Source organism: Tympanuchus pallidicinctus, unplaced genomic scaffold, assembly GCF_026119805.1.
Source record: "Tympanuchus pallidicinctus isolate F22 unplaced genomic scaffold, pur_lepc_1.0 scaffold7, whole genome shotgun sequence".
NCBI classification, from domain to species: domain Eukaryota; kingdom Metazoa; phylum Chordata; class Aves; order Galliformes; family Phasianidae; genus Tympanuchus; species Tympanuchus pallidicinctus.
In genome coordinates, this window is record NW_026294791.1 from 15,411,627 (window position 1) to 15,439,089 (window position 27,463).

At 38.8% G+C, this 27,463-nt stretch overlaps 1 protein-coding gene across 2 annotated transcripts in view; it reads right to left on the reverse strand.

The window, feature by feature from the left end:
* TGFBR3 (transforming growth factor beta receptor 3) overlaps positions 1-27,463 on the reverse strand; it is a 116,703-nt gene that overhangs the window by 70,171 nt on the left and 19,069 nt on the right. For both annotated transcript variants that reach the window (XM_052666541.1, XM_052666539.1), the window contains one exon: positions 27,138-27,311. In XM_052666541.1, the coding sequence (XP_052522501.1) occupies positions 27,138-27,213 (76 nt within the window). In that variant the 5' untranslated portion in view covers positions 27,214-27,311. The remainder of the gene's footprint in view (positions 1-27,137; positions 27,312-27,463) is intronic.

The following is a 27,463-nucleotide window of genomic DNA, read 5'->3' on the forward strand; positions in this document are numbered from 1 at the left end:
CTCTTTTCTCCAAATTAACTGCTATCTCTCTTCCTGGCTCCTCTCAGACTCCTCCCAATGATATTCCTTCCATCCTCCTGCCACACCACCTTCCTGTGGCTAAAAATCTACTTACTTCTAGGTAGTTTAAATACTACAGTGTGTATTTACAACTCTGAGAGAAAAAAACAAACAAACAAACAAACACCAACAGAAAGCCCTTTCTATGATACCACTAATCCATTCGTTTATCACCTCTGCAATATCTGCTTGTCTCTGAAAGCCATAACCGCATTTCTCCAGTTTGTGTAGCTGCAAGCCTTTAGGATTCACTCCTTCTCCTACTGAGAATATAAATGTGTAACGTACGGTCATTGTTTGGCTTTTGTTTCACTATTACTGATTTGGACTATGTATTCGTTCAGTGAATACATTGAATTTAGTTACAGTTAGCAAATCCTGACTCTTATAACAATTATATCTTAATTGTGTAATGCCTGCAAAGTCTTTTGAAGAAGGAAAGCAGGTTAGGTAGTTTTATAACAACTTTACTGCGAATGTGCTTTACGATGGCAAACATTAGTGAATTTAGAATTTTAAAGAACTGTTCAGTGCTTAATTATCTTCCACTTCCAATTAATAAGAAAACCTTTAAGAAAATCTTAACGCAGATCCAACCTTATTTGGTATGAACATCTGGAATGTATTCAATACAATTTCAGAATCTTGTTTCCCATATCATCCATGTTACTAATGAGTAACACGTGTTCTAAGAAAGTAGCAGAAAAGGGAGTAAATACGACATAGGGAGTACACAGTAAGTAGCAAAGTAGGATGATACAACCTAAGACTCGCTAAGAGCTATGATGGATTTTATTCGAATAATAAATGCTAATGTACTTTCTGTTGTATTTCCATGGAGATTTCTATATTGCTGAAAAGTGTGATTAGCTCCTGAAAATTCCATGAATCTCTGCTGTGGGTTCAAAAGCACGTTAGCATGGTTCCCATATGTCATACAAGAGGACACAAGACACAGCAATGGTATATAACACTCCTCAGTAGAACAATAGATTTAACCTAATTAATTTTTGAATGTGACAATGACACACATCTAGTCATTATAAATAAAGACAAAAAATCCAAATCCAGACTTGAGAAACACCAGGGATTTCTGTGCTGTCAGGTACAAAGCAATATAAATGACTGCAGATCTTGCTAGAATTCATCACTTTAACATTGAAAAGCAAGCCCTAGAGGAGGCTAGCTATCAGAGCAGTGATTTCAGTATGCCCAAATGCCAGACTTCTGCAGAAGCTCTTTTGGAGAAGGTTAATTTAAGAGCTTTTCTTATATTAACTAGTCACAGTGACAACTGGGACAAGAAGGAAAGAAGAGACAAGATCCTCAAACCTAGTTTTGAGAGACAGCAAAGTTCTGAAAAACAAGATGACTAAAAGTCATTTTCTCCAGAACTGAAAAGCTTAAAATTCATTGCAGAGCACCTAAGCAAGCTTAGTAATAATTTTTTCCTAAAACCTTTACCACTCAGTTCTGAAAGGCATAGCCACACAGATGAAGAGCACTATTCTATACGAAGCAATGCTAACACCTATACATCCTTTTTCTCATAAAGGATTCTTTTCTAAGGTAGCATTGATACAAAAAAGTACACTAGGATTGGGGCAAACAAGATCCACAAGTGTAAATATAACTTGAACCTCCCACACGCAACCTCACATCTTCTCTTGAGAGTCTAACATCATTGTGTTTCGATGCCATTAGATACATGCTAAGGGCTGAGGAACTACTAGAAAGACTCGTCATTCATCCCAAAACTTTCCAGTAGAGCTAGGTGAAAACACTGAAAAACAATTAATTGCTGGCAAGTTTAATAGAATCACAACACAAATACCCACAAGAGTCCCATCTCAACAAATGAGATCTCTGAGGATCTACAGAATTACTGGTCATGGAAGTGGCCCCATTTGCCACTATCTCATTTGCCAGATAGCCAACAAAGCCTTGACATTCAGTTGCCCAAAGAGTTGCTTGGGTTTTTTTTTTTTGTTTTGTTTTGTTTTTGTTTTTTTGGTTTTTTTGTTTTTTTTTGTGTGTGTTGTTTTGTTTTGTTTTTTTTACTGCTATATCTAGTATTGGCTTCTTGACAGGGAAAAAAAAAGGCATTTTTGATGGTGGAACTAGTTTCGATTGAATTACTACAAGGACAAATGGAAAAGGTTTAAAATTACAATGGAAAGGTTCATGGACAAATTGTGGCCATTTCTGAAAGAAAAAAAAATCAAAAGAAAAAAGAGCTGCAAATGGGTTTGTAGAGGGTCTCAAAAACCTCAGGCTCCACATGTATCTATTTAAATTAGGGAGCTATAAAACTTGAACTGAGAAGAAAAGTATATCTTTAAGAAATATTCAATACAGATGGCAACATTTCGTTGTAGATGGAGTTAAAAACGTACAAACAATATTAAAAACATGTGCAGAAACAGAGGTTCCCCATTCCAAAGCTCAAAGCCTGCTAATCTTCAGAAACTCCATTTCATGCACTCTTGCTCTTTCCCTCTTCCTCCAAAGGAAAAGAAAACTATCTCCTGGAAGATAACATTCCAACTTAACACTGACTTCTAATGCAAAAGCTACATGAAATCAGAACTTTGCTCCATGTGTTCTTAACTCACAATTATTACTCCAGAATTAATTGCCATTTCATTATCAGCAATTCTGTTCCAGACACATTCTGCATTTGGGCCCAACATTTCAATATAACAACATACTGAATTTCTCCACCTGCAACGTATTTTGATCCTTTATTTTCCTGCAGTTTTTCTAAACATTTCTGTTATGCGTAACAAAGTCTATCTAGCATCTTCTGTTTGCCCATTCTGAGTCACTCAGATCTACAGATGACAGATCCCATACCATTTTGGGGTTGCAGTTATGTTTGGTATACACTCCAGCAGCTGGTTTTTTTGTTTGTTTGTTTGTTTGTTTTTTACTTTTACATCTCTCTAGAGAATGTAATGAAAAAATCTCCTTTCCTGTTGCTGCTAGGTACTGGTAAAAGCATGAGGCTCATCTCCCTGTTGCAGCAGGGGTGACCAAGCCTCACTTGTTACATGCGTGGATCTCACGTTTTTCCCATGATGTAAAATTTCAAATTGCATCTTGCAAGCAATAAATACTCCCTTCTACTTTCAAACATAAGCACCTAACAACATTTTGTCCTTATAAGGATGTAAAATTAATGCACATTAAATTGGAGAAGTTAACTATTTATTTATCTATTTATTATATATTTATCAAACTCAACTTCTGTAGCAATATACTGCTGCTACTTAAGAAAGCAGAATTGTACCTAAATAATTAAAGTATCCATTTTATGAAAAATGTAAATAACATTCAAATTTATAAAGCAAAACTAATTTTGATAATTGCACAAGCAAGGCGAGGGTAGCTGATGTCAATACATCAGTATCTTGTTTACTAAATAAAACTCTAAGTGTCTAAATAAGACACATATTAAGCTAATTAAATAGAAAATGCAAAGATTGAAAAGTCTATTTGGTTTAACATCTGCCAAGCAGAATTTTAAGACATTCCAGTGCATGAGACATAATCTTCGAAAACAAACATCTGTACCTAAAAAACAAAGAAGTCTTTCAAAGCAGATGTACTGCAGCACGTAAAGTATCACTTTAATCAATGAGCTGCATTTTCTGTAACTTCCACTGCACTTATTCCTGACCAAAGTACTGCCAGACCCCTAACTTCTCTTGAGATCTGCAACAAAACACTGCTTACAGGATCTATTCTCAAGTATTTTTCCACACTTAATGCACACGCAGTCTCGTACACATGCTCTCCCTCTCTTTCATCCCTTCACCCAAGTATTTGGAAAACACACCACTAATATAAGACCATCTTTTAATCTGTATAAATAGAACAGCATGGATGTGTCAATATTTGTTTAAATAAACCTTGGAAATACATTTTTTGTTTTCCATGCCAAATAGTTCACCACTGTTTCAGATAGGGTTGCTGACTTTTTCCTGTAGTTATCCTCGAGCAGCAGAAAAGAGACAAGTTTTCAGCAAACAAATACAAATGAAAAATACAAATACAGGTGATAGTTTTACACAAACCTCAGGTCCCATGGAGCCCCTGTCCTATCCCAAAAGCTGCAAAAATTAATCAAGTGTGGTTTCCCTCCAGACACATCTGTATTTTGGAAAAGCATGAATTCCATCAATACTTGTATCAAGACAAAACCTAAACTGCAAGAAAATATTACATCTCAACAGGCTGAACGGAAAAATCAAATGCAGCATTCAGTTTCATCAATTTTAATTAATCAAGTAATCAAGTTGTCTCCAGAACCATTATTAAAAAAAGATGAAGAAGAAATGAGTAAAGAAAAGCACTTCTAGCATTCCTTGCTCTTTATTTCAAACAACATGTAAGGTTTTGTTGTTGTGAAAGTCTCTTTCCCCAGAGATAGCCCATAAATTGTCACAGACTTATCCCTTCTTACTGTATAAAGGATAGGAAGTTGCATGGAAACAATGAATGGAAGTACACTCTTTTTTTTTTTTTTTTAAATCAGACAACGACAGGAAGCATTTGGCTTGGTTTACATTAGAGCTCCATACTGGGGCCAAAAGGAAAACACCTATAAAACTAAATGCCTGCTTAGAGCAAAAACAGGTTTCAAAACCATTATATTTTTAATGAATCGGTATAGAAACTCCTCAAACCATCCTACTCACATTGCTATTGTTATCGTAATCCTGAAAATGAGTAAATTAAACATAACAGAGATGGGAATTCCAGACTTTATAAAGTCAGTTTCAAGAAAAAGAATCTTACTTTTATGATCAGCCACACAGGAATTCATGCATCATCAGATACCATGCACGAACACACATGAAATCCTAGATCAGACCTCAGTGGTCTCTGCTTACCCAAGAAAACAAGTCTTCTGTTTCTCCCTTTCTCAGCCAAATTGCAAATTTGGCAATATTTATACAATATTTAAATTGCAAATATATATTTCTGTTCTTTGTATGCTTTTAAAAAACACTGATACAAGTTCTAATGACCTTCAAACCAAGACAAATGCTGAATTATGCAAGAAACTGACAATAAAATTCATGTCATTACCACTGGGTGTGATCTTGCTTTGATACTACACCATGGGAGGAGCAGAGGAATTACCTTTCTGTGATGAACCAGTCATCTGTATAATTTGGTATCTGATTGCAGGTAGCATCGAGAGTATCACAAAGTACGAAGACAAAGGTATCAAAATACCCAACAATAGTAAGATCACAGAACGTATTCACTTGCTGTGAAGGTGAGGAAGGATTTTGTTTTGTTTTGTTTTCTTCTTTAAATTCAGATCAGAATGTCTTCAAAAACCTTGTGACACTTTTTCATAAATGCAAGTAGTCACACTCTTCATGCCTATCAGCTTCAATTTGGAACTACATACACAGCTCTTCTTTTGCTCAAAAATATGTGGCCCTATATCGGTTGTCTAAGAGACAATACCATGCAGTGAAAGGAGTTTATTATGTCCAAAGCTTTATCTAATGGCTGACAAGAGCCACCTCAAGAATATCAGGAAAGATTAAAGGAGAGCCTCAGAAACAGCAAAAGCAGAGGGAAGAAAAAAAAGCAAAACCACACAGGCTTAGGGGAAGACTGCTCCATAGCTTTAAGAACACCAGCCCTTTTCTAATTAAAAATAACAAGATTGTGAGTTCAGTTGAAGGCTGAATTCCTACAGCTGACCCTTAAAGGATGTGTTCAGTATCACTAAACGTCTCACTGCACAAACCTTGAAAACTGATCCATGTCATGAGCTCAAGGAAAACAAATCCTCTCCTCCTCAAAATAGTTAAAGTTTCTTTCTCCTATTGGAGGTGAAAGACTAAAAAAAGCACAAGAGGCAACTGTACTCTTCCTCAGCTCAACCTCTGTGTTAGGATCAGCAAATAAATCAGTCATGGGATATGCCCTGCTACACTTTTCAGATTCAGGCAGTTTATTTCATTTTCCAGCTTGTTTTTAATTAGGAAGGGCTTTGTACTTAAAATTGTTCAAGGGTCAGTGCCTAAAGGAGAGCATACAACAGTGTTGAGGAATGTCCATAAAGGAACGTCCTTGCTTTATCCTGAACTTGAGGACAGGACCGTCTTGGCAGGGGAACACAGCATCCACACAAATGCCAGAAAGCTAAATACTGGCAAACATTTCTGTGAGTTCCACAAGACTGCTCAGACAACGTGGCTGGACCACGTTTCAAGCTGGTTGAGGTGGTTCACACCACAGCTGAATCTCCAGCAAAGGCAACAAATGTAACAGAGCAGCGCTCCTACAGCCATGGTCCACAGGTCTCTGATGGCTCAGACGCTCCTAAGTGGTCTGGATAGCTACATTTTCTTTATCCCATTTCTAATTAAATTTGACAGCTAAGGTAAGTAAAGCAAAATTCTGAGGGTTGGCTTCTCCACATCTAAAAACCTTTGAAATCATATAACTGGGATATACACCCAGATACTATTGCAAGAGACAACCCCCCCTCACACCCACAAGCAGAACATGAAGACTTATGAATAGAAGTCAATCAGAACAGCTTTCAGTCAGCATCAACAATAAAAAAAAAACAAAGTTTTATAGATATATATACAGATATTTTGAGACCTTTAGGTAAATTCAGTGTTGAGGAATGTGACACAACATAGCACAGTGCGTAGCAGGCCAGAGATAGCCCAAATACAGACAATGAAGTCGTCTTTCTATGAGTTGAATACCTGACATGCCTCACCCTCCTTTTTTTTCCCCCCCAGCAGCTCAAAAGAATCACTAGAAACTCCAAAAATACAAGAAAAACTTAGAGCAAAGAAAAATATATGCAGACACATTCTAGAGTATGGTGAACAACAGATCTAACTCGGGCGACTGGAAGCATTTATCTTCTGTTTCCACGCATGTCAGTTTTTCCTCAAAAATCCCTCCCACAGTGACATTTTTGTTTAAAATAATTAAAAACCCCTCATTACCTTAGCTTTCAAGCTTCTTTGTAAATGCATACATAATACCATAAATCACACATACACCTAATTATCTTAAGCTAAACAGGAAGGTTCTATGTTAAAACAATTCTGTGGGCACCTGACAATGCTTATAAAGAACACTATCAGGTAACATCTTTGAAAGCTCTTTTTCCTCTTGTTCTCCAAAGTCCACATGCTAGAATCTTTAAAATAGGACTTCAATACTTACTACCAAAAGCAAAATTCAATTTCCTGCTGTGAGACAAGGTCAGATAAAGAAAGATTTTAACCCTCAACAAGACAAGCAAACCATTGCAAAAACAAAAAAGGAAGGTCTACTAAAACTTGCAGCTGCATTTTCTGTTTAAACCAGAAGCACCATTAAAGCAGAGACACAAACTACCTTAAAGTTACCATGGCAATAGCTCTTATCCATGCTGCTTACCATTGCACCCTAATCCCTATAGTCATCATTTTTTAACTAGGTGAGCACAAACTGTGTTGGCTGGTTGCAGCCATGATGGCCCACACAGATCAGCAAAACCATGAAAACTCTTCAAGACAGCAAACAGCAGGGATTTGGCTTAGTATATTCAAAAGCACATAAAACAGCAAACTCCAGACATCCACTTAAAAGGATGACCCTCACACAGTAATGAAAAATAGGGCCTGTGCTTTCATGTGCTGTACAGTTATTGTCATCTTTTATAACTACTCTTAACTTGTGCTTGATATTCGAAAATCTAATCTATTTCTCCTTGAGGTGAAAAGTCAGAAGACAGACACTAAGAAAAAAAAAAAAAAAAAGCAACTGTCTGCAGAAATCCAGAAATCACAATATTTCTTTGTGCACTTGTGCCCTGGACATGGAAGCCCTTGCACCACACATCCCATGGGCAGGTGAGGGAAGAAGCACAGCAGCTTGGCTGCACAACAGGGTGAAGTCAGAGGCAGAGGCAGCAGCTGGGAACCATGAGCTGGAGCAAAGGTATGAGCTGAGCCATGCCAGGCCCTGATGCAGGACAGCTGGTTGGTGGATGGCAAAAATGCTGGGCTTGGCATCCAGGTGCAGATAAATGAGGAAGGCTCTGTGCCTCACCTACACAGGATGCTCCTCCATTTGCATGGGATGAGAGGGACAGACTCTAATGAGCAAGTCACTCATGATGGCAGATCTGACAGATCTGTACATATATAGCTACCAGTAGAGGAACACAAAACCACTGAAACTTAAAGCTACAGGTTTACAAGACATGATGAATCATCCAACACCTCACCATAGCCAAAACCAGCATGTCTCACTCCCTCCATCTCTTCTTCCCACCAACACTTCCAGCACCTTAAGCCCATTTTGATGCTCAGACTCACTTTCTACAGGAGCTGATTCAATGCACTAATATTAAAGGAAACTAACCTAGCAATGAAGGGACTAAGCAGGCTTCCATTAGGTTCTGGTGCACAGAAGGACAGGGAGGAAGGCTCAAGGAGCACATAGGCTAGTTCCCTCTGAGGGCAGGAGGCTGGTGTACAACCCTGGATCACAAGTAGCAAGGCCTGTTCTCTCTGGACAGCAGGCAGCCAAGCCAGTACATGCGAAACCACAGACTGAATGCAAAAAAGACCTTCCTAGAAAGAAGAAGAGGAGTTTATAAGACCTGCTGACTGGGCAAATACATTTTCCTTCCAGTCCCCGATCAGCACACAACACTACTGTCAAAAGCCCCCATGCGTTTGCACTTTGCAGTTTTGACTAAATCATTTCAATGGAGAATACAATTAACCACAGTTTAGCACATGCCTTGATTACTAAACGGGCCTCATGCAAAGGATTGCAAAGGTTTATGATGTCAATGTGATAGCTTTGGAGAATATATATTTTGAATAAAAATACAGTGGAAATGAGAGCAGTCAAACTTAAGTCATTTGATGTTGTTTGTTCCACTTTTAAAAAACACACAGGAGACTTCTGGTTTTGAGCATGAAAGCTTTTCCTGAAGCGATGCTGTGCACTTTCTTCACCATTACTAAGCTCACCCTTACAACGGCAGGACACTGTAGTCATGAGCCAAGGCTGCTACTGCTTCCCTCCCCAGCCTTCCTGCAAGCCCACCGTTAGCATCTCAGACAGACAGTGAGGCTGGGGCTGCCGCCTCCGTCGGGGGTAACTACAGCACCTTTCAGCATGACCCTCTCCTCTTCATTTCCTGCCTTAAGCTCCTGAAAGTAGCTTGAAACTACACTGCGAAGATCATTGGAGATGTAGCAGTAATAGATCAGATGTGGGAGAAAACTGAAGTTTTAGTCTTCTAGTAAATGAATATTTTGTAACTTCAGTCACTCAGATATTTTGGATCCCATGGCACAGCCCTTCTGATACCATAAAATTACTTACTCTTGTAGGAGTAACCTAGCACACTGTATTCAGACAATAATTTTTTGAGGAGACTGAAGGCACTGTGAGATCCCTCCATCTCATCAGCCTCTAGTCAAAGCTAGTTCTACCTGCAGCTTTCAGGGAGGTGGGAAGGAGGCGGGTGCTATTAAAAATAAGCTAAAAATGAGGATCAGACCATTATAATCACTGTTCTGATTAAACAGAACGCAAGTTAACTCTGTTTGGTTCACACATTTTAATAATTACCACACTATTGTTACAGCAGTTTTTAACATGACAAAATGCATGATTTTGAGATGACAGATTTTTAAAACTACTGCACGTCTCTGTATCGGCACATCACCTGCATCTCAGTGTCTGCACACCTTCTGCCTGACGGCCTGTAGGCTCATGCTAAAGTGAGTCAGCCTGCAGCACACAGAGGCAGTCAGTCAGAGCCAGCATACGCAGGCCAGAAAGTCTCAATCATCAGCACAGAATTAGAATGACAGAAGTCACATCCATTTCCACTCTTCATTTTTACAGTGCAAGATTATTTGATACAGTTTGCTTGGTATAATATCTAAATGCATAGTTTTTTTCTGATATTCTCCTGCTGCTTCTATAAAACTGTCAATATTCAGATAATTAAATAAATAGTTCTGCTCTTAAAGCCAACTGTTTTTGGATCATAGCTAAGTAAAGTAGAAACTGTCTTTGTTTTTTCCTTCCAGAACAGGAAAAAGCTGAACCTTGTCCTCTAATAAGGCTGATTCAACAGGATGAGTGGAATACAAGCACAGAGGTCAAGTGGCCTTAGAAATCCCTCTTCTGATCCTCCACACGAAGGGGTTGGCAGAAGCCACAGCAGTAATACCTGAACATTAACAAGCTCAGTGTTTGCACCACACTGACAACAGGCTCTGTGTAAAACGTGATGTTACATATTAAACACAGTTCCCAACCTAATACTCAAGTGTGAAAAACAACCAACCCTCCACTAGTCCACACAAGCCATTTCACCAGAATTTAGCATTGCCATAATTACCATAAAATAAGATGCTCTGAACCAAAAATTCCAGGTCAATCTATAAGCCCACAAGAAGCTTTTCTTTTTTTTCAGAATGGTTTCTTTCAGTGATTCAGGGATCTGAAACTTTTGAAATGTTTCATCCCGGCAAAACAAATGCAGGTTTTCTAAATACATAATTATCATTTGAAGAGCAGCTTCACATGTAAGACAAACAGTATGCACTAGCTTGACATAGTGGCCATATTTTCCCCTTTTATAATCTGTTAGCATTACTGCCATTAATTTATAAGGCAAAAGAAATTTAGCAGTTCAAAGAGTGAGTTTGTCCGTAGGCAAATTACTCAGTGGCTTTTAAATGAAATCTCAAACTAACTCTATTTACCTAACACAGCATGTTCTCTTTGAATGCTTTATGTTAAAAACACCACATAAGAGTTAATCACATCTTACTAAAAAAAAAAAAACATAACAAAAGGAAACAAAACTTTTTAAAAAAAAAAAAACCACACACATCCAAAAAACAGGCATCATGGAAGAGAAACCGAAGATGGGAGTATGTAACCATACAATTCCCAGCCAGAGTTCTGCAATAGTTTGCAAGTCACAGGCCCTGCCTGGTCTTCTACTCCTTTGAACGTTGCAGTGCAGCCACAAAGTACAAAACCCCAACAAATGCGAAGCAACAGACTCACTGACTCTACTGAAATCAAAATCTCAGTATGATTTGAGGAAAATCTGAACTGGGAAGTTATTCCTTAACATTTACTAAGAGAAGGACAAAGAGGCTCGCCATTCCTCTTCCACCAAGCTTCTCCTTTCTTTTCTTTCCACTCAAATCCTCTATCTACTTCCTTGAGCTACTACAATAAAAGCTGATAAAAGCAAATTTATTGGTTCATATCATCAGTTACACCCTGCTACAAATTCAAGAGCACCTTTAGCAGTCTTTGCTTTCTACTTTTTTCATGATAACCTCTTTGGAGCAAGTATCACTAGGACCTCAGCAAAAAGATAGGCGTTCTGTCTCTTGATCAGCGAGCATCCAAGCACAGCTATTCCTATCTGCAGAAACATCATGTATCACCAGGTCATCACAACAGAAGCCCACGCTGCAGGAAGACAAGTGTGATGTGTTTTAACAGACAAGTGTTATCTCATTCAACCAGAGACTACAGTGCTTCCAACCAAAGTATAAGCCAACACTATGAACATCATATGAAACCAATTATAGGATTTAAAGAATAAAAGTGATTATATGCACCCAAAAAAAAAAAAAAAAAATGCTTAGAAAGCATCCTGAAGCTTTACTGTAGTACTCAACTCAAGAAACTTCTGTTTTAAGGATTTAATACTTTACTACTGAGTTTCAGGCCCCTTGTTAGGCCTAGTCCAGTAGAACCGAGAAAGCTACGAGCAGTATTACAATATTAAAAACTATTTTTTCTTACATCAAGTTATCTGTGATGTTAATTGCATCATACACTTTTTTTAAAAATTAAACACTAATTAAGATTGTGTGAAAATTTCAATTTTTCTTTCCCTGTTCTGAACTGTGAGATTCCTTGGGGGTTTTGTTTTTCTTTTTGTTTTTCTTTTTCGGTTTTTTTTTTTCTTCCTCTTTTAAATGAGAAGTCCTTTTTTGGGGTAGTACACACTATCAAAATCAAGTTGAACAAACAGCTGAAGGTCAGTACCCAGTTGTGCTCATTATCTTATTATATAGCCTAAATGCTGTAATGTGCTTGCTTCCGGGATGTGATAATTAGCTTTGTGCTCCTTTGTTTTTCCACAAAAACGTGGAGATACCGGAATCTTTTAAGGAAACAGTGAATCATTTTGGAAGGCTGTGTGCAGTAAGAGTTGAAGTTACAACCCTTCCTAGATCTTAGAATTTAATGGCCTCAACTTCACAAAGGAAATCTGCGCTCTTGGATCCTGCTTTTAGGAAAACAGCTCCAAGAGAACTATACCAATAAACTGGAAATTTCTGCTGAGGAACATCTCAACATACACAATCAGAAAATGAAAATTCATTCTAAATAAGCCACAAAATCCACAGAAAGACCACGTTTTCCTTTCCACAGAGGATTAAAATAATGGCAATATACCTGCAGTTTAATCAAGTTAGGGCCAGTAAGTATGTGTACTGTAACCCAGCCAAGTGCTCAAATCATTACCTTAAACCCAGCATATACGCTGAACACTTTAGCAGCACATACTGCCTTCAACTCCCATTGAAATCTGTAGGTCCTTGTGGGGATGCTGGGGTTTTTATTATCTCACAGGGTCAAACTTTTAGTCCTTAATCAGGCAAGAACCCAGATGAGGTCTATGGGAGATTTGCCAGAGAAAAGATTAAATGGAGAGTGAGAAAGGATGACTCTAAACAACTTGGGAGCGGACCTTTATACAAAACAGAGCGCACACATATTGTACAACTGATTCATAGGGAGTGATCTGGCTCACACAGATTGCAGCCACATGCAAAAGGTTTGGCTGTATATATCCTACATTTGCGTCTCTCATTCGTTGATGAGAAAAAGCAACATCACTGGATGAGCATGGTTTTCATCATCTAAAACGTAAATTTTGATGGAGTGAGTGAACTTTCCCGGTGCTGAGATTTTCAAAAGCCATGAAAATAATCATAAAAAAGTTCAACTGTAAAACAAAACACTGATCGGCCTGCCTGATCTTCTCTGCCCTTCACTAGGAATTAAATAAATCCTACAGCAAAACAAAGTCGTTCTCAATGAGCAGGAAATTTTCTTCAATTGAGAAATCTCTCACAAGAGAGTCAGATATCTCAAACAAATCTCTAATGTCTCTTTCTTTTTCCCTTGTGGTAAAGTTCTGTTTAAAGAGTTTTGTACCAAATGCCCCCGCTCAAGTGTCTTCTACCCAGGAAAAAGTCAAGTCTTGCTTTTAGAGCCTCTTTCTTTCCTTCCAAAATACAAAAAGATTTTATTTCATTCTCATAATTCCTTCCTTTATTAAGCACGTGTCCACTGCTCTGTGCTCTGTAGAGTTCTGACAAGGACATTTAGAGAAACACAGAGATGTGGTTCTGCAAGAGTTAATGGCATTCACATTTTGTTAATGCACCAACCATCTGCTTGTTAACTGTAACCAAAAAGAGCATGCACATCACAGTTCACTGTTAAATGCATTTGCGAAACTATTAATAAGTTGAAAATAATTTGAGTCCAAGACACGAGTACAGTAAATACTCCCAGGCCAGCATCAGATATAAAAGGAGAACTGAGCCCGCCTCTAAATGAAATCACAATGGCTCTTCACCTCACCAACTCTTACTGGCTTTTACTTTGTCTTTGAAAAAAGAAATTGAAGAAAGGATGCCCAACATTAAAAGCCTGTACAGGGCACATGTTGGAATGTCACTGCTGCCTGAAAAAAGAATCTCAGAACCTCAGAGCAGGCTCAAGTTTCAGTAACAGTTACAGAATTGTGTCAAACATCAGTAGAGGTTGGAAAGGACCTCTGGAGATCACCTAGTCCAAGCCCCTGCTAAAGCAGGTTCCCTTCCTCTGACCCCATGAATGCTGCAATCCAACTCACTCTAAGGTAAGAGTTCAACATGCCTCACTTCATGCCTCACCTTCATTGCCTTAAGAAGTCCCAGAGCTCCCTCAGCACTGCCAGTGGCGGGGGGACACAGAGGGGATCCCAGGCATGGTGGGGGTTGTGAACTCAGTCATCTTCTCCAGCAGGAATACCTCCAGATGCTTCCAGAACAACCAAACAAGACAAAAACACAGACTACATTTTGTCACACTGGCCACAGGATAACAGTGAGCTCTAAAGGAGAAACTTTCTTGCCACATTAATTCCCTGGAACTAGATGCCTAAGTGAGTCTTTTCCATTTCAACAAGGCATACAACAGACCTACATATGGTGTGAGTAAAGAAAAATCTTACAGTGAAACTTTCAAAGTGACTTGGCATCATGACACTAACTCATGTTTTCAAGTACAATCAGTAAAGTACAGCATTATTTGGAAAACAGTCACTATCCTGGAGCTTACTAGATGTAAAATAACTTTGCAGTGGAGTCAGCAGGCTGTGGGGCCTCACGCATGCTTTGTATGCTTTGAAACAGTCCCCAAGAAAGGTTATTAAACAAGATGACTAATATATCTTCCCGTCAGACGAGACACACTTAAAAACTGTCACCGAGTCAGCGCGTGGTAGTGGCACTTTGTACCATGAAATTTGAAATTTGTTTTGCTGGAATTGGTCAGAGTCTGAAGGTGATCCTTGCTATGCATCTCATGTACCCAGATTATTATTTTTAAATTATTACAATTACTTTTGTAGAAGAAAGTAACATTTAAATGACCCATTTAAATGGATCCATAAGCAGTATTAGTTTTTATTTTGAGGAACAAACAAGAGCTCGTGACCATCTGTCTAACCTGACAGAAGTTGGAAACCATATAAAAGGTAATTTAATACAAAGGAAAGCAAATAAATGATCCTACACAGGATCTGGTAAAGTTACTGTAAGTCTTCTCATATGGTTCAGTTTCAAAAGGAAAAGCATGCAAATGTCAATGCTATTGGTGGTACAGTGGTACATTTCCTTTCCATAATACATCAAATTTCACTGTTGAAAACTATATTAAGATGGCAAATCCTTCTTGCAGACATAGTTACATTGATCACATGAATTTTTAAAAAGCATCTGTCATTTCTATTTATACTTTTAGGGTAAATGGTGTAGCTACGCCAGCTACATTCTATTTTGCCACATGCTTCATTTTTGGCAGGGAATGCTTTACTTAAGAGTTGATGACTAACTGCCACCAGGTGAACCACAGATCAACAGATACTCAAAAGACTTTGACAAAACTTTGATACCACACTTCTGTTAGAGGAAATTCAGTTTTGATCTAGAACAAACATAGGCTGCTAAAGAAAAGGGAGGCCCCAGGGAGGCCCCCCCTGCTCTGGCCACCCACTGTCAAGGGTGCTCCTGTGTTTGCACTAGCAATCATGATGGTGCAGGGAAAACAAACAACGCTTCTGGGGCTTCAAAAGCTCTCACACGAGCAATGGGAGCCAGGCTGAAACTTGTCCTTCCTATCAGAGGTCCAGTGGTAAACCTTATATCCACTTCCATGAAGTTAAGACCCATTATTTTATGAAAATTTTGTAAGATTCATAGTGATTTTCTGCTCATACAGTCCGCAGGCAATCCTAACATTATATCACTGGAAGAGAAATTACTTGGTCAAGTGTAAGCTTGACTGCATAACTGCTTGGAAAAAAATATATATCCCTGCCAATCAACTGAGGAGTGGCATCAGCATTTTCTAATGGGACATCAATGACTTCAGATACAAACAACCAAAGAAATAATCACAGTATGTGATTTCAGTAAGGTCAACACAGACCAAACTCGTAGTAAGAGTTAAACAAGGCAGCCCAGTTCTGCAGCCCCAATGCTCTCAGCCCTACTACCAGCCTCATAAGATTGGCTGGAAAAGAACAAAGCTCTTCTCGTGCACAAATTACTTTTTTTGGATAATAAGGCTACAGCAACAAAACAAACTCAGAAATAAAGCATGGACTTGTATTCTCATTTACCAGCAATTTTACTGCACTTAGTTCCAAAAGTAATGCCTCCTATTTGTACCCACGGAAACTACAACAAATACAAAGAGCATAATAACAATATTTGATAGAGCAAATTCTCAGCTACAAAACACTTTCCCAACACAGCCACTACCACTAGTTATGCATCATCACCAGCATTTAACAAATGTCTGCAGGCTGCACTCATAAACAGGCTCATTCAGCAAGCAGCAATGAATGTCAGCTGGTGCCATTTTTTATGGAAGGAGGAATCCAGTGACACATCTTTACTCCATCTACACTCCTATGTCAGATACCAATTTGACAAAGTGCCCCTCTGTCACACGGCAACAAAACGTAATGAAATATTGGTGGGAAGGTTGAACCACTACTCACCAACATTCACCTCTGGCCCTGGGAGAACACCATAAAATGGTAGGCACTACTTTCAGAGCAGCCCTTGTACAATCAGTAACAGTTTAGTTAACCACCTAAAACAGTTGACTGCAGTTTTCATGCACCCAGAAGTGCAAAGAGAGACCACACATAATCCACAAACACATAACTAAACTGTTGTTTAAGAAGCCTGTACCAGTTGCTGTATATATGTATTAGGGGCTTTACAAAGGCATCAAATACTAATTAGTGTTGGGATCACACTAAATAAGAAAACAGACGTCTTAGATACAAACAGATACAGTCAGGTATTAGACACAAGAGGAAGAACATACTCCAGGGAAGAGAGAAACAAAGCATAGCACCCATTGCAGTCATAGAGTCCCATTGAAAGGAAGTAATTACACGCGTCTCCTCACTTGCACAACAGCCCTTGCACTTGCAGCCCTTGCAGGTTTCTACTAAATCTCTCTAATTCTACTAGTGATGTACAGCACAGAAAGTGTAACTAGAAGTCGATAAGGAGAAAAATCCAGCAGACCTATGCATTGCAAATAGAGGAAGAATATCGAAGGACTTCTGACTAGGACAGCTGTGTTCATACTGCCTCAGGAAACGAACTCTAGGATTAAGAAGAAAGATGACCTGTGCTACACTGCTCTAAATTTTATGCCATTTATGCATATAACATTATCCTAGAGTCATACTGTCATATGACCATATCTGTAGCAGAAACTTACTGCCTGGTTTAGAGCAAGATTAAAGGGCAGAAGATATAGCAACTGTGCAGGCAACTATGATGTGAAAGCAATCTTTCCTGTCACAGTATCTCATAGCCCATAAGGGAGTAATCTGAATCCCCAGAGAAGTATTCCAGCAAGGAACCCCACCAATGAGCACAGGCATGTCAACATAACAGGCTGGCATAGAGGAATAATAAGAGATGAAAAACAATCGCACCCCTTCTACTGGATTGGAATGTCTCCATTTCAAAAAATAATTGGAAGCAATTGGAACATGGAGAGAAGGTAGGTACCAGAACTGTACCTACACTGAGTGACTGAGTTAATTCAGTCAGCTACATCAAAACAAAGCGTTTTATCTATTGCACTGATAAATCCAGTCCGCTGGGCCAAAAAGCATTGATTCATTGTTCAAAAAAATGTTCCCTTATGAACCCAGATTTCATTCTACTTTTTCACTGAGCAATCTCATCAAATCATAGACATACATAAGCACTTGACCTAAAAGAGACATCTTAGGTGCAGAAAAAAAAACGAAAAGAAAAAGAAAAAAAAGATTTCTTAGCAATCTCTTTATCTGAAATCTCAAACAGCTTGTGGCTGAATACTTATATATAGTTATTCTATGATGTTGAAACAAACAGAAAAATTAGCTGTTCAGAAGTTTTTTCCCTGCATATAGGAAGATTTTAATAACACCATTAAGCAGCTCAATGCTCAGAACAGTTTCATTAGAATTCTTTTCTCCTGAAACATACTAATAAAATTAAAGTTCAGCCTGGTAGTCATAGTGCTGACTTACAAGCTTCTTGCTGCAAATGTAGCTTTAATATGCTGTAAATGTAATGAACACCAAAATGTCAGTAACTTTCATTTTTAGAACGATTTTACTTGAAATCCATCATCCCAGACTGCCTTAAACGTCAATTTATTAAAAAAAAAAAAAAAAAAAAAAAAAGCCTCTAGAAAATTTACCAGCAACAGAATAGGGTATTTTTCTGAACAGTTTTTTTTTTTCCTGCTACTGATATGAAACATTCCTTAGTCTGAGTAATTCAGTAATATGGTTGAGTTTTTTGTTGTTTGCTATTTCAGTTGTGTTTTTGCCTGTTACAGAAAGTATTACTAAAGTCATCTAGCTAGCCTTCTAACAAGAGTCACTTGTGAAGCATTTACTCAGGTATTATTGCTCAGGCAATTGTAATCTTCTCTTAAAAAAAAAAAAAAAATTCTTCAGAGAGTCCTTCTCGTGATGCATATTTTAGCTCTCTTACTTCCACCCATGATGATACATGTTATCAGAAAGATCAAATATTAGCACTGAGGGAAGGAAAAGTACTACTTCAGTAAGAAAAACAGCTACTACTAAGCTAGTTCCAGAAAGCAGCCGAGACAAGTAATACCCACAGTAATCTCTAAAGAGCTTTCTTGCCTTTTTTATCAAACACTTGTTACTTTTTCAGCTTAAAGGTGAAAATATCCCATAGAAAAATAATTGCAGATTTGAATTCTTAGTATTATGAAAGGAAATTTTGCTACTGATCTAGCATTCCAAAGCAGGAAGTGTGGAAAACTAGCAACCTTTTAAAGAATATGTAACTAACAAATCACCTCCAAAGAGGTAGAGTGCCTTAACACAAGAAACTGAAGCCACATATTGAATTTCTAACACGTAACTCAAACTACACATGGATGTCCCACCTGCTGTTGCAATCTTTCCTCTAATGATGCAAGACTCATATTTCACCTGAAAACCTTTTTCCCTTCAGCAAAGTAAGAGTGGTCTCACATTTCCCCCATCCACTTGATTTAAGTGTGACTTGTTCTCCTTCCCATAAAAATGATTGATTCTCTTTTTAAATAAGAGTTGGAATGGCAGAAGAAGAAGAAAGAAAAAAGCAGCAGCTCAATCAGTTAAGACACTCCTCAGAATATTATAACTAATTTATGGCTTGCCAAAACTTCAACCAGCCTGCTCCTTATCTGAGATCAGAGAGAACTTCTGTAGTTCAGCATCCATTAGTCTAAACACAAGCAAGAAAGGCAAAAATTTTGACATAACTTTAAATAAAGGCTTTGTGATTTTCATGCTCCAAAAAAGGGCATGGGGAGGTTTTGAAGAATTAATAAGATAACTGCAGTTGGGACCAATGTGATCCAAGCACTTGAAAGCTATGATGTTAGTCCTTTAAACAGTCCTGCATGGAGGAAGACAGGACAGAACACATCTGTTTTAAGTACCAAGAGACTAAGACCAGGAGATGAAATAACTCATGGCAAGATCACAGAGAAAGTCACTAATCCAAATATAAGCCTTTCATCTTCAGTCAAGAGCCAGGGCTTGTGGATGACTCCTATGCCTTCAATCCACCTGTGGCCACCAGAACGAGGGGCTGCGCAAGAAACGTAATGCAGCCAGCAGCCCAGCAAACTCAGACCCTGCCCATGGCCAAGGACAGCCTGCAGCCAGAGGGAATTGCACTGACCGCCTACAGTACACACCCCGCCCTCTCTCAAGGGTCCTGCAGACACAGGCATTTGCATTTAGTCACCACGAAGGAGGAACACATGCACACCAAATCACACAGGGCAGCTGCATGTTGGCTACATGAAAAGCACACGTCAGTCCTAGGGCAGAAGTCTCCACCTCAGCCCTCAGCCAGGGCCTGGGCAGGCACTGCCCTGAGCCATTCCGGGTAGGGCCGCTAACCAAGGCACCAAGCAGCCCAAAAAGTGCCGGTACATCTCTGCTGGCTGGTCATGTTCCAAGAGCTTCACCACAGAAGCCTGGAGTGAGCCATCCACACCATGATGTCTTTCGCTATCTATCCTATGAGAAACTGCATGAAGCCTCACTCATTTGAGCTCTGAGGGCAAGCAGGCAGCCTGCACATCAAAAGTACCTGACATCGTACAGCAGGGCCACAACAAGGGCATGGAAAGGCAGCTGAGACTGCAGGGTATTGTAGCAGAGGAGAAGTAGATAAAGAGATCCTACCAAAACTCACTGCAAGGCACATGCATCTCCTCACATACAGCCTCAGTCACATCTGCCTGCTGCCCAGAAGCCAGATATTCAGTGAGCAGATGTCTGCACCGTGCTGCTTTAATCACAGCTTCTTTGGAGACAGTAAAGCTGTTTCAAAATCATGTCAGTGTAACTAAAAGCAAAGCAGAGCTCCCGTAATTAACTTCAAACTTTTGGGGGAGCTGGACACAACATCTCAGCTTGTGGATGTCAAGATGCTAACACACATGAAGAAGTGAAGATAAGCACAAAAATCAATTATTCACCTGCTTGTGGCAGCACATGTTAAACAAAAATTAATAAACAGTAATAATAAATGCACAGGGAGAAAGAGAGGGGAACAGACAACAAACAAGGAGTGTTTCAGAGTGAAGTAAAACTTGCTGAAAACATAAACAGCAACAAACCTCAGAGATGTTTCCACAGCTTACTGCTGAATGGCTCTGTGTGCTCCTCTATACGCTATTTCCAATATTGAAGGAATAAATATATTCTCAGGTTCCATCTCTGACAGTTAAAATCCCTTTTTTATTAAATGCCTATTAGTGAGTCCCACAGTGTTGCAGTTGCCAAATAAGGGAACAATAGCTCCATCTTTTACAAAGTACACTTGAAAACATAAAGAAAAGCACACTGTGCTTAAAACAGTTACACTTCACAAAATTATTAAAAACCCTTGCTTTTGTCACCTGGGGTCAAAATTTATCCTTGGTGAAATTCCATTGACAGAGAACAAGCTTACACAAAAGAGGAATCCAACCCAATGCCTCCAGGTAATGAAACACTGCACAGCCTTTGTGCTGACTTTTTTTTTTTTCTACTCCAAATTCATCTCTCCTCTGACTTATAGCCTGAGGAATTTCAGTTCCTTTTATTATCATTAGCACCAGAGAATAAATGTATTTCTCTTCTGTGAAAAGGAACATACCTGGTCCTTACATTCTCTTTATACAACAGGAAACCAGCATAGAAACAACTGTGTTGACACATGCAAATATATTTAAGTGGAAAAGTTTATCAAAGAAAATGTGTTCTAGAAACTCAAATTTTCCATGTGAAAGCAACAACTGTGTTTCTAACAGCATATCCTCCCTTTCTTGTTGAGACATCTAGGATCACACTGGGGAATGCTGGGTTTGGAGGCACTACAGTCCTTGAAGCCTGATTTTTCCTGTCTTGTGTCAACAGATAGAAGTCTGTTGTTTGATGTTTGTACATGCCCTGCTTAGTCCAAATTACAGAAGTTATGTTATTCCACAGCAAAAGAAAAAACCAAGCACAAAAAAAAGTGAAGGTAAGCAGATTCAAGAGAACTCTGGGGTGAATAACGTTAAGACCAGCTGAGGTCATTTGATGGGAGAAGAATTTTAAAACAGATATGAAAGAAAATAAAAATGTTTTAAGGATAAATACAAACTAGTTAGAAGGTAAGGAATGAGGTATGTTCCAGAGTACCTATTACTTCAACAAAGATATGATGGGATCGGGGAACTTCTGTATCTCTCTTTGGTATTCATGTTTTTAGTCAACTAATAAGCCCTTTTCACTTTATCATCAAGATTAAGGGGTTGTGTTATTTTTAAGACAAATGGCAAATGGAGAAGCTAAAACAGCATTAACAAGGGCCTATAATAGAGGAAAGGATATTTAAAGCTCTACAAGCAAAATCCTAAATCCCAATTCCCTTCAGAAAACAGAAGAACTATTTTTAGCATAGTATTTATAAATTTATTATGTGATGCTTGTAACTTCTTAAAGACTAGTTTCTGTTAAATAAGACATAATAAATCTGCTTGGAAAGACAAGGATTAATGTCATTCAACATACCACACCTTAAAATTTTCTATATAACTGTTTTTCATCAGTTGAATGCTATCCTCCAGAGATGCTCAGTAATGCTACCATTTGCCTGCATCCATACAATTCAAGTACTGCACTAAGGGCTTCATATTTCTTAGAATTCCTTTGACATCATCCAGAGTCAGTTTTAATCAAAGAATGAGACTTTCAAATTCACTTATAAATGTTCTGCTTCAGCAGAGCACTTAGACATACGCTCAGTTGTTTTGCTGAATCGGGACCTACCACCCCTCCATGTGGGTGCAGTGTTCAGAAATTCAACTGTTTATAGCTTCAGAGTCTTGCTGATAAAGGAAAAATGCAGCCTGCTGAGTTTCAGCAATTCTGAGGCTGCAATACAACTCTCTTCTGAAATATATAGCCTTTCTTTGTATCCAGGCACTTCAAGTTTTCCAGAAATTTGTGTTTTTCTGAAGATAAAAATACTATTTAAGCCTAAGCCACAGAGAAATGACACCAGATCTGATTCGCTTGAGAGACAGACCGATTACATTAAGAAACTAATGTACACAGGAGTAGATCACCAAACAGCAGAGCTGTCAGTGGTTCCTAATTAGCATTTCTCAGAACTGAGCGATGAGCCCTTCTTAAAGGAGCACAGCTGCTCCCTTCCAGCCCTGCTGGTACACAGCATAGCAGTGGCACCAGCACAGCACAAGCCAATGGCACACAAACCACCTGCTGCTCCTTCAGCTCCTCTATGAGGATGCATGCCTTTAAACACTCCGAGTCCAACTTCCCTAGCAGACTCGCTCATGCAGATGCCTGGAGAGGAAGAAATTACTGGGCAGTGTTTCAAGGTAGAGTTTGGTTATAGCAATAATGAACTAAAGGAAGAGAAAGATAGAGAGTAAAATCCTTAAGCATTCTGATGTCAAAACTAGTCTGCACTTTGCTCTAATTCTAGTAATTTGAGATTAAACCTCTGTTCTCATCCTCCAACCACAGTTTAAACAAAAAACCCCACACCTCTGGCAACAAATATTTTTAGGGAAAATAAAGCCAGTACATTACATCTGGGAAATATGCAACAAACATTATCCAAAAGGGAAGGAAATTTGTGTGACTCCTATTTTGTTTCAATCACGTCCTTCACCTTAGAGTGGAAGGGCTTTCTATTGCACTTTGAAGACTCCTATATTGCTTTCACAGCTCAAGGTTGAGGGAAATTCCTCTTAAAGTAAACAAAGAAAAGATGCCGTGACAGGCCCTGTTTCTTCCTACTGTTATGCTTGCTAATAGGACACCCATCATCACCATACCTAGGGGCACTCCAGACTCAGGAGATCAGCCTACAAGCAAATCACATGTTGAAATTTTTGACAACGAAGCACATGCTCTGAACACAAGGTTGCTCATAAGAACAAATACGGAGACTGAAAAAAAAAAAAAGGTGAGGGCAACAATATAGTAGAAAAGGAGGGAATGGGAATGGGGCTGTTGAAAGAAAACCACAAAGGCAGATGTAACAAAAGAAGGAAAATTTATAAGTTTATATAATAGAGGATGGATAAATTGCTCAACATATATCCACTTATCATTCAAGTGCTACAGTCTCCACTGGCCTGACCACAACAGCATTACAATGAGACACATCTACAAGGTAAGCAAGGGAACACAAAATATTAGGTGGGTCAGAGGAATGAGAACACGGCCACATGGGCAACTTCTGGTCATATCAGACACCATGGTTGCACTGCTTTGTCCATAGCAGGGACAATTTGTACCACCCAAAGATGTACCTCAGACAGAGCAGACCCACAGTCTGCATCAGTCTTCTGTTTCATTGTAAACAGCTAGGCAACAAGATGGAGAAAAGAAAAGAGATCCAAATTTTAAAAAATGCTTCCCACTCTCTCAGGAAAACCTGCATCGTTGAACATCAGGCCCTCAGGCTCTAGGATAGGTACACATTTCAATTTCTCTAAGGCTTTTTATCAAGACATCATGCACCCAACAGCACAAATTTGCTATTAAGTAAATGCTTCAGTCTTTGATCTAAGCTACATTAGGACCACATATTTTTACCCTCGAGACTACAAAGCCAGACTTGCTTATGAAGTTACGCATGGCTGCAGCATGTGCAGTTCTTACAGACTATGTGAAGTTCCTACTGCAGGTTGCCTGATCTTTGTTCAAGCACACTTCAAAACTCTGACTCCTTCAGACAAGCAGATAGTTTGCCAGCAATTCTCTTCCATTCAGAAGAAAAATCGCAGAGAAATCCAGGTTTTCCTCGCAGTATTTTTCTGTACAACTGAAGCAGCAGAAATACGAGAGGACAAGAAATCAGTGCACAGGGTGGAAGCAGAACAGATCCATATAAGCATTTAGATACATACATCTCAGAAATAAGAGGAAATAGAGAAAAAACATTATTTGAATATTCATATAAAACCATTTCCAAAGCAAAAATCAGTGAAGTGTATTCCTTAGTTGATTAGCATGAGGAATAGCAGCCTTTAAGCTCAGGCTTGCATATGCGTCTTTGTGCATCATGACATCTAACTCAGTTTTTGTTGTTGCTGTTGTTTTTTAATATGTATATTTAACACACAACTACTTGAAAAAGCAAAATGAAAAGCAACGGAGATTCTGCCTAGAAGATTCATTGTATCTGAAAAGATAACAAAGCTGAAAATATTAGAAAAAGAGAAACAAGATCTTCAATATCAGTGGGAGACTAACAAAATAAAGGTTTGCTCTCCAGTATCAGCCTCACTACTTAAGAAACAAAGAGGAGGCTGGAAAAAGGCTCAATATATAAAAATCAACACCCTAGGGAGGTGGCATGCTGCCCCCTGCCTCCCCCAGGCCTCACCACAGGCATGCAGGGATTTTATTTATACTTCTCAGTTTTATTTATATTTCTTAGTTTTATTTGTAGTATGGGAAGTAGTAGTTTGTTAATTATTCAGGCTTGATAAGGGAGAGTTCTGTGCTCTGGTGTTTAACAGCCAAGACTGTGGTACCCTGGCCATCACATTGACAATAGCTCAGTCATTTGCCACTGCTTTTTCCACACTGAAAACACACTGCTTGCTCCCATCCCTGTTTCACTTACAACCACAAACTCTCTCATTTACTTCTGTGACTGTAAAGTTTAATTGTTTACATTAACAGGACTTCATGACTACTACCAGAAAAACACTGCAAAAGCTCTCTTTAAATAACCTTCACAGAGGTGTCCTTCCTCAGTTGTAACAGTATTTGCTTCATCTCAACCTCTACCCCTCCTTCAGCACAATCTATCAGTTCCTTACTGCTTGTATATTACTGTAATCATGATACATTTTAAATGAACTCATCTTTCTCATTAGGAATTTACTGCAAAATGAAAAAGAACAAAACCAATACCCACTGAGCAGGCACAGCCAGAAACTGTGACAGTAGCACTCCCTTCTATCTTCTCCCAAACCAACTGACCCCACTACTCCTTCCTTGTCTTCTCTTATTCCCACGCAGATAGTGGGAAGGATCTCCAAAAGTGAACCAACTTGGAAGCTAGCCCTGCTCAGGGCAGGGGGCTGGACTGTGCTTGCAGAGATCCTTTACAACCAGGAGCATTTCATGAATAAGCATTTAATCAGATCCATGGCAATTTTGATTTTGAAACAGCTGTCAATGGAATAAAACACAGAACTTGGAAGTCAAACCAAAAAGAAACAGAAGAGATTGCAAAAGAGAGAGATGCTAAGGTACACTGGATAGTACTGTATAGTAGTACTGTATTTGATAGCACCTTTAAAGTAGTGTTTTTAATTAAAGCTGGCATCAAGCAATCTCAACAATAAAATGTAACCGTGGTTGCTATGAACTATCAACTATGCTATGCTATCAACGTAGTTTTTATTTTCTACACTGGTACTTTCCCTTAAAGTAGATTTTTCATGAATTGATGATGACTCTGAATCACACAAAGTAATTCCTCCTGAGCCAAGATCAGCATTCATACCCTCAGCTCAGGCCACAGACACTCTGACACACCCTGCATTGCTAAAAGTTCATCTGTAATGAAGCTATTGCAAAATGTTAACATCATGTACTATTAAATAATCGAAGTTACTAATGCTGGATGGATGCCTTCAGGAGGTCAGCCCCAGAGAAAGTCCCACAAGGTTTGAGGGCTTGAAACAACATAAATTTCCATGCTGATGGTGAAAGGAAGCCAAATTGTAACATATTTAATTGCTCAGCCACATCTCTTCCAAAGCTGGTCATCTTTTCCACAATGAGGACATCTCAGATTTAAGAAAGCCTTCTGTCCACTGTCCACTTTTCCCACTACCTCATTTTGACTAACTATATATCCACTTGGCTGCTTCTCCAGCGAACCATGCTGTAATCAAACTGGACACATAAGAGGCTTCCCCTTGTAACCACAGGAAGAACTTTGACAAACAAACATACTCAGAAGAATCACTTCAGCACTTGAAGAAACTTGAATATAATCTTGGTACTTGAAGTCTATGGATCTTTCTCATTTATTTGTCACAAGTTATTGCAACACAGAGCTATAAAAACCCCTGCTGAAGACAAGATGCGCAGCAGGCACAATCCCCATAAATGGCAATGCATCTTCCTAGCCCATGAGACCTCCAATAACACCAACAACTTTTAATAAAAAAGAACTCATTGTCACCATTGACAGTTAATTTTGAAACAGACCAGACAACTGTCAGAAATGACATAGGTGAAGCTTGTCCCATAGGAGAAGAAAGATGCTTTCAGTGCTCTATTACAATATCCTTCAGGCTTACTGGTCTGGAATTTTTGTCTAATTCCTTTCTACAAACTAAACAGTCATAGCATAACTATAGATTGGAGACCTTGAAGGAAGCACTACGCTGGTATGTATGTTACTACTGCAGTTCTTGAATGGTTTTAATTGGGAAGATAGCTGCATGAAAACTCTTATAGAAACAGCATTTCACACACCGTCACACTAGCTGGCCTATGCATTTCCAGTGTGAAGCCCTAATTTTGATCACTAATTCCAGGTATATACAATAAGTTACACTGAATGAATGATTTACATAACACCACCTACCTGCATCTGCAAAACACAAAATCATCAAAGCAAACACTGGAGTCACACAACTTGAAGACATTGTTGCAAACACCATCTTCTTAAATCAGCTCTTTCTGTAGCTCTTCATGTAGATTTACTTTCTTTGAAAATTGTGGTGTGCTTTGAAATCAGATCTTCCAGACTTCTAATTGCCTACAGTAAGAAGTAAAAAAAAAGGACAACACAATATAAATACAACTTACAGAAATGTTACTAGTTATTGAAAATTATCTCTCTTGTAACAAGAGAAATAGAACTCCCTTCCTCAAGAGAGTATTGGAGAAGTGCAGTTCATATTGCCAGAC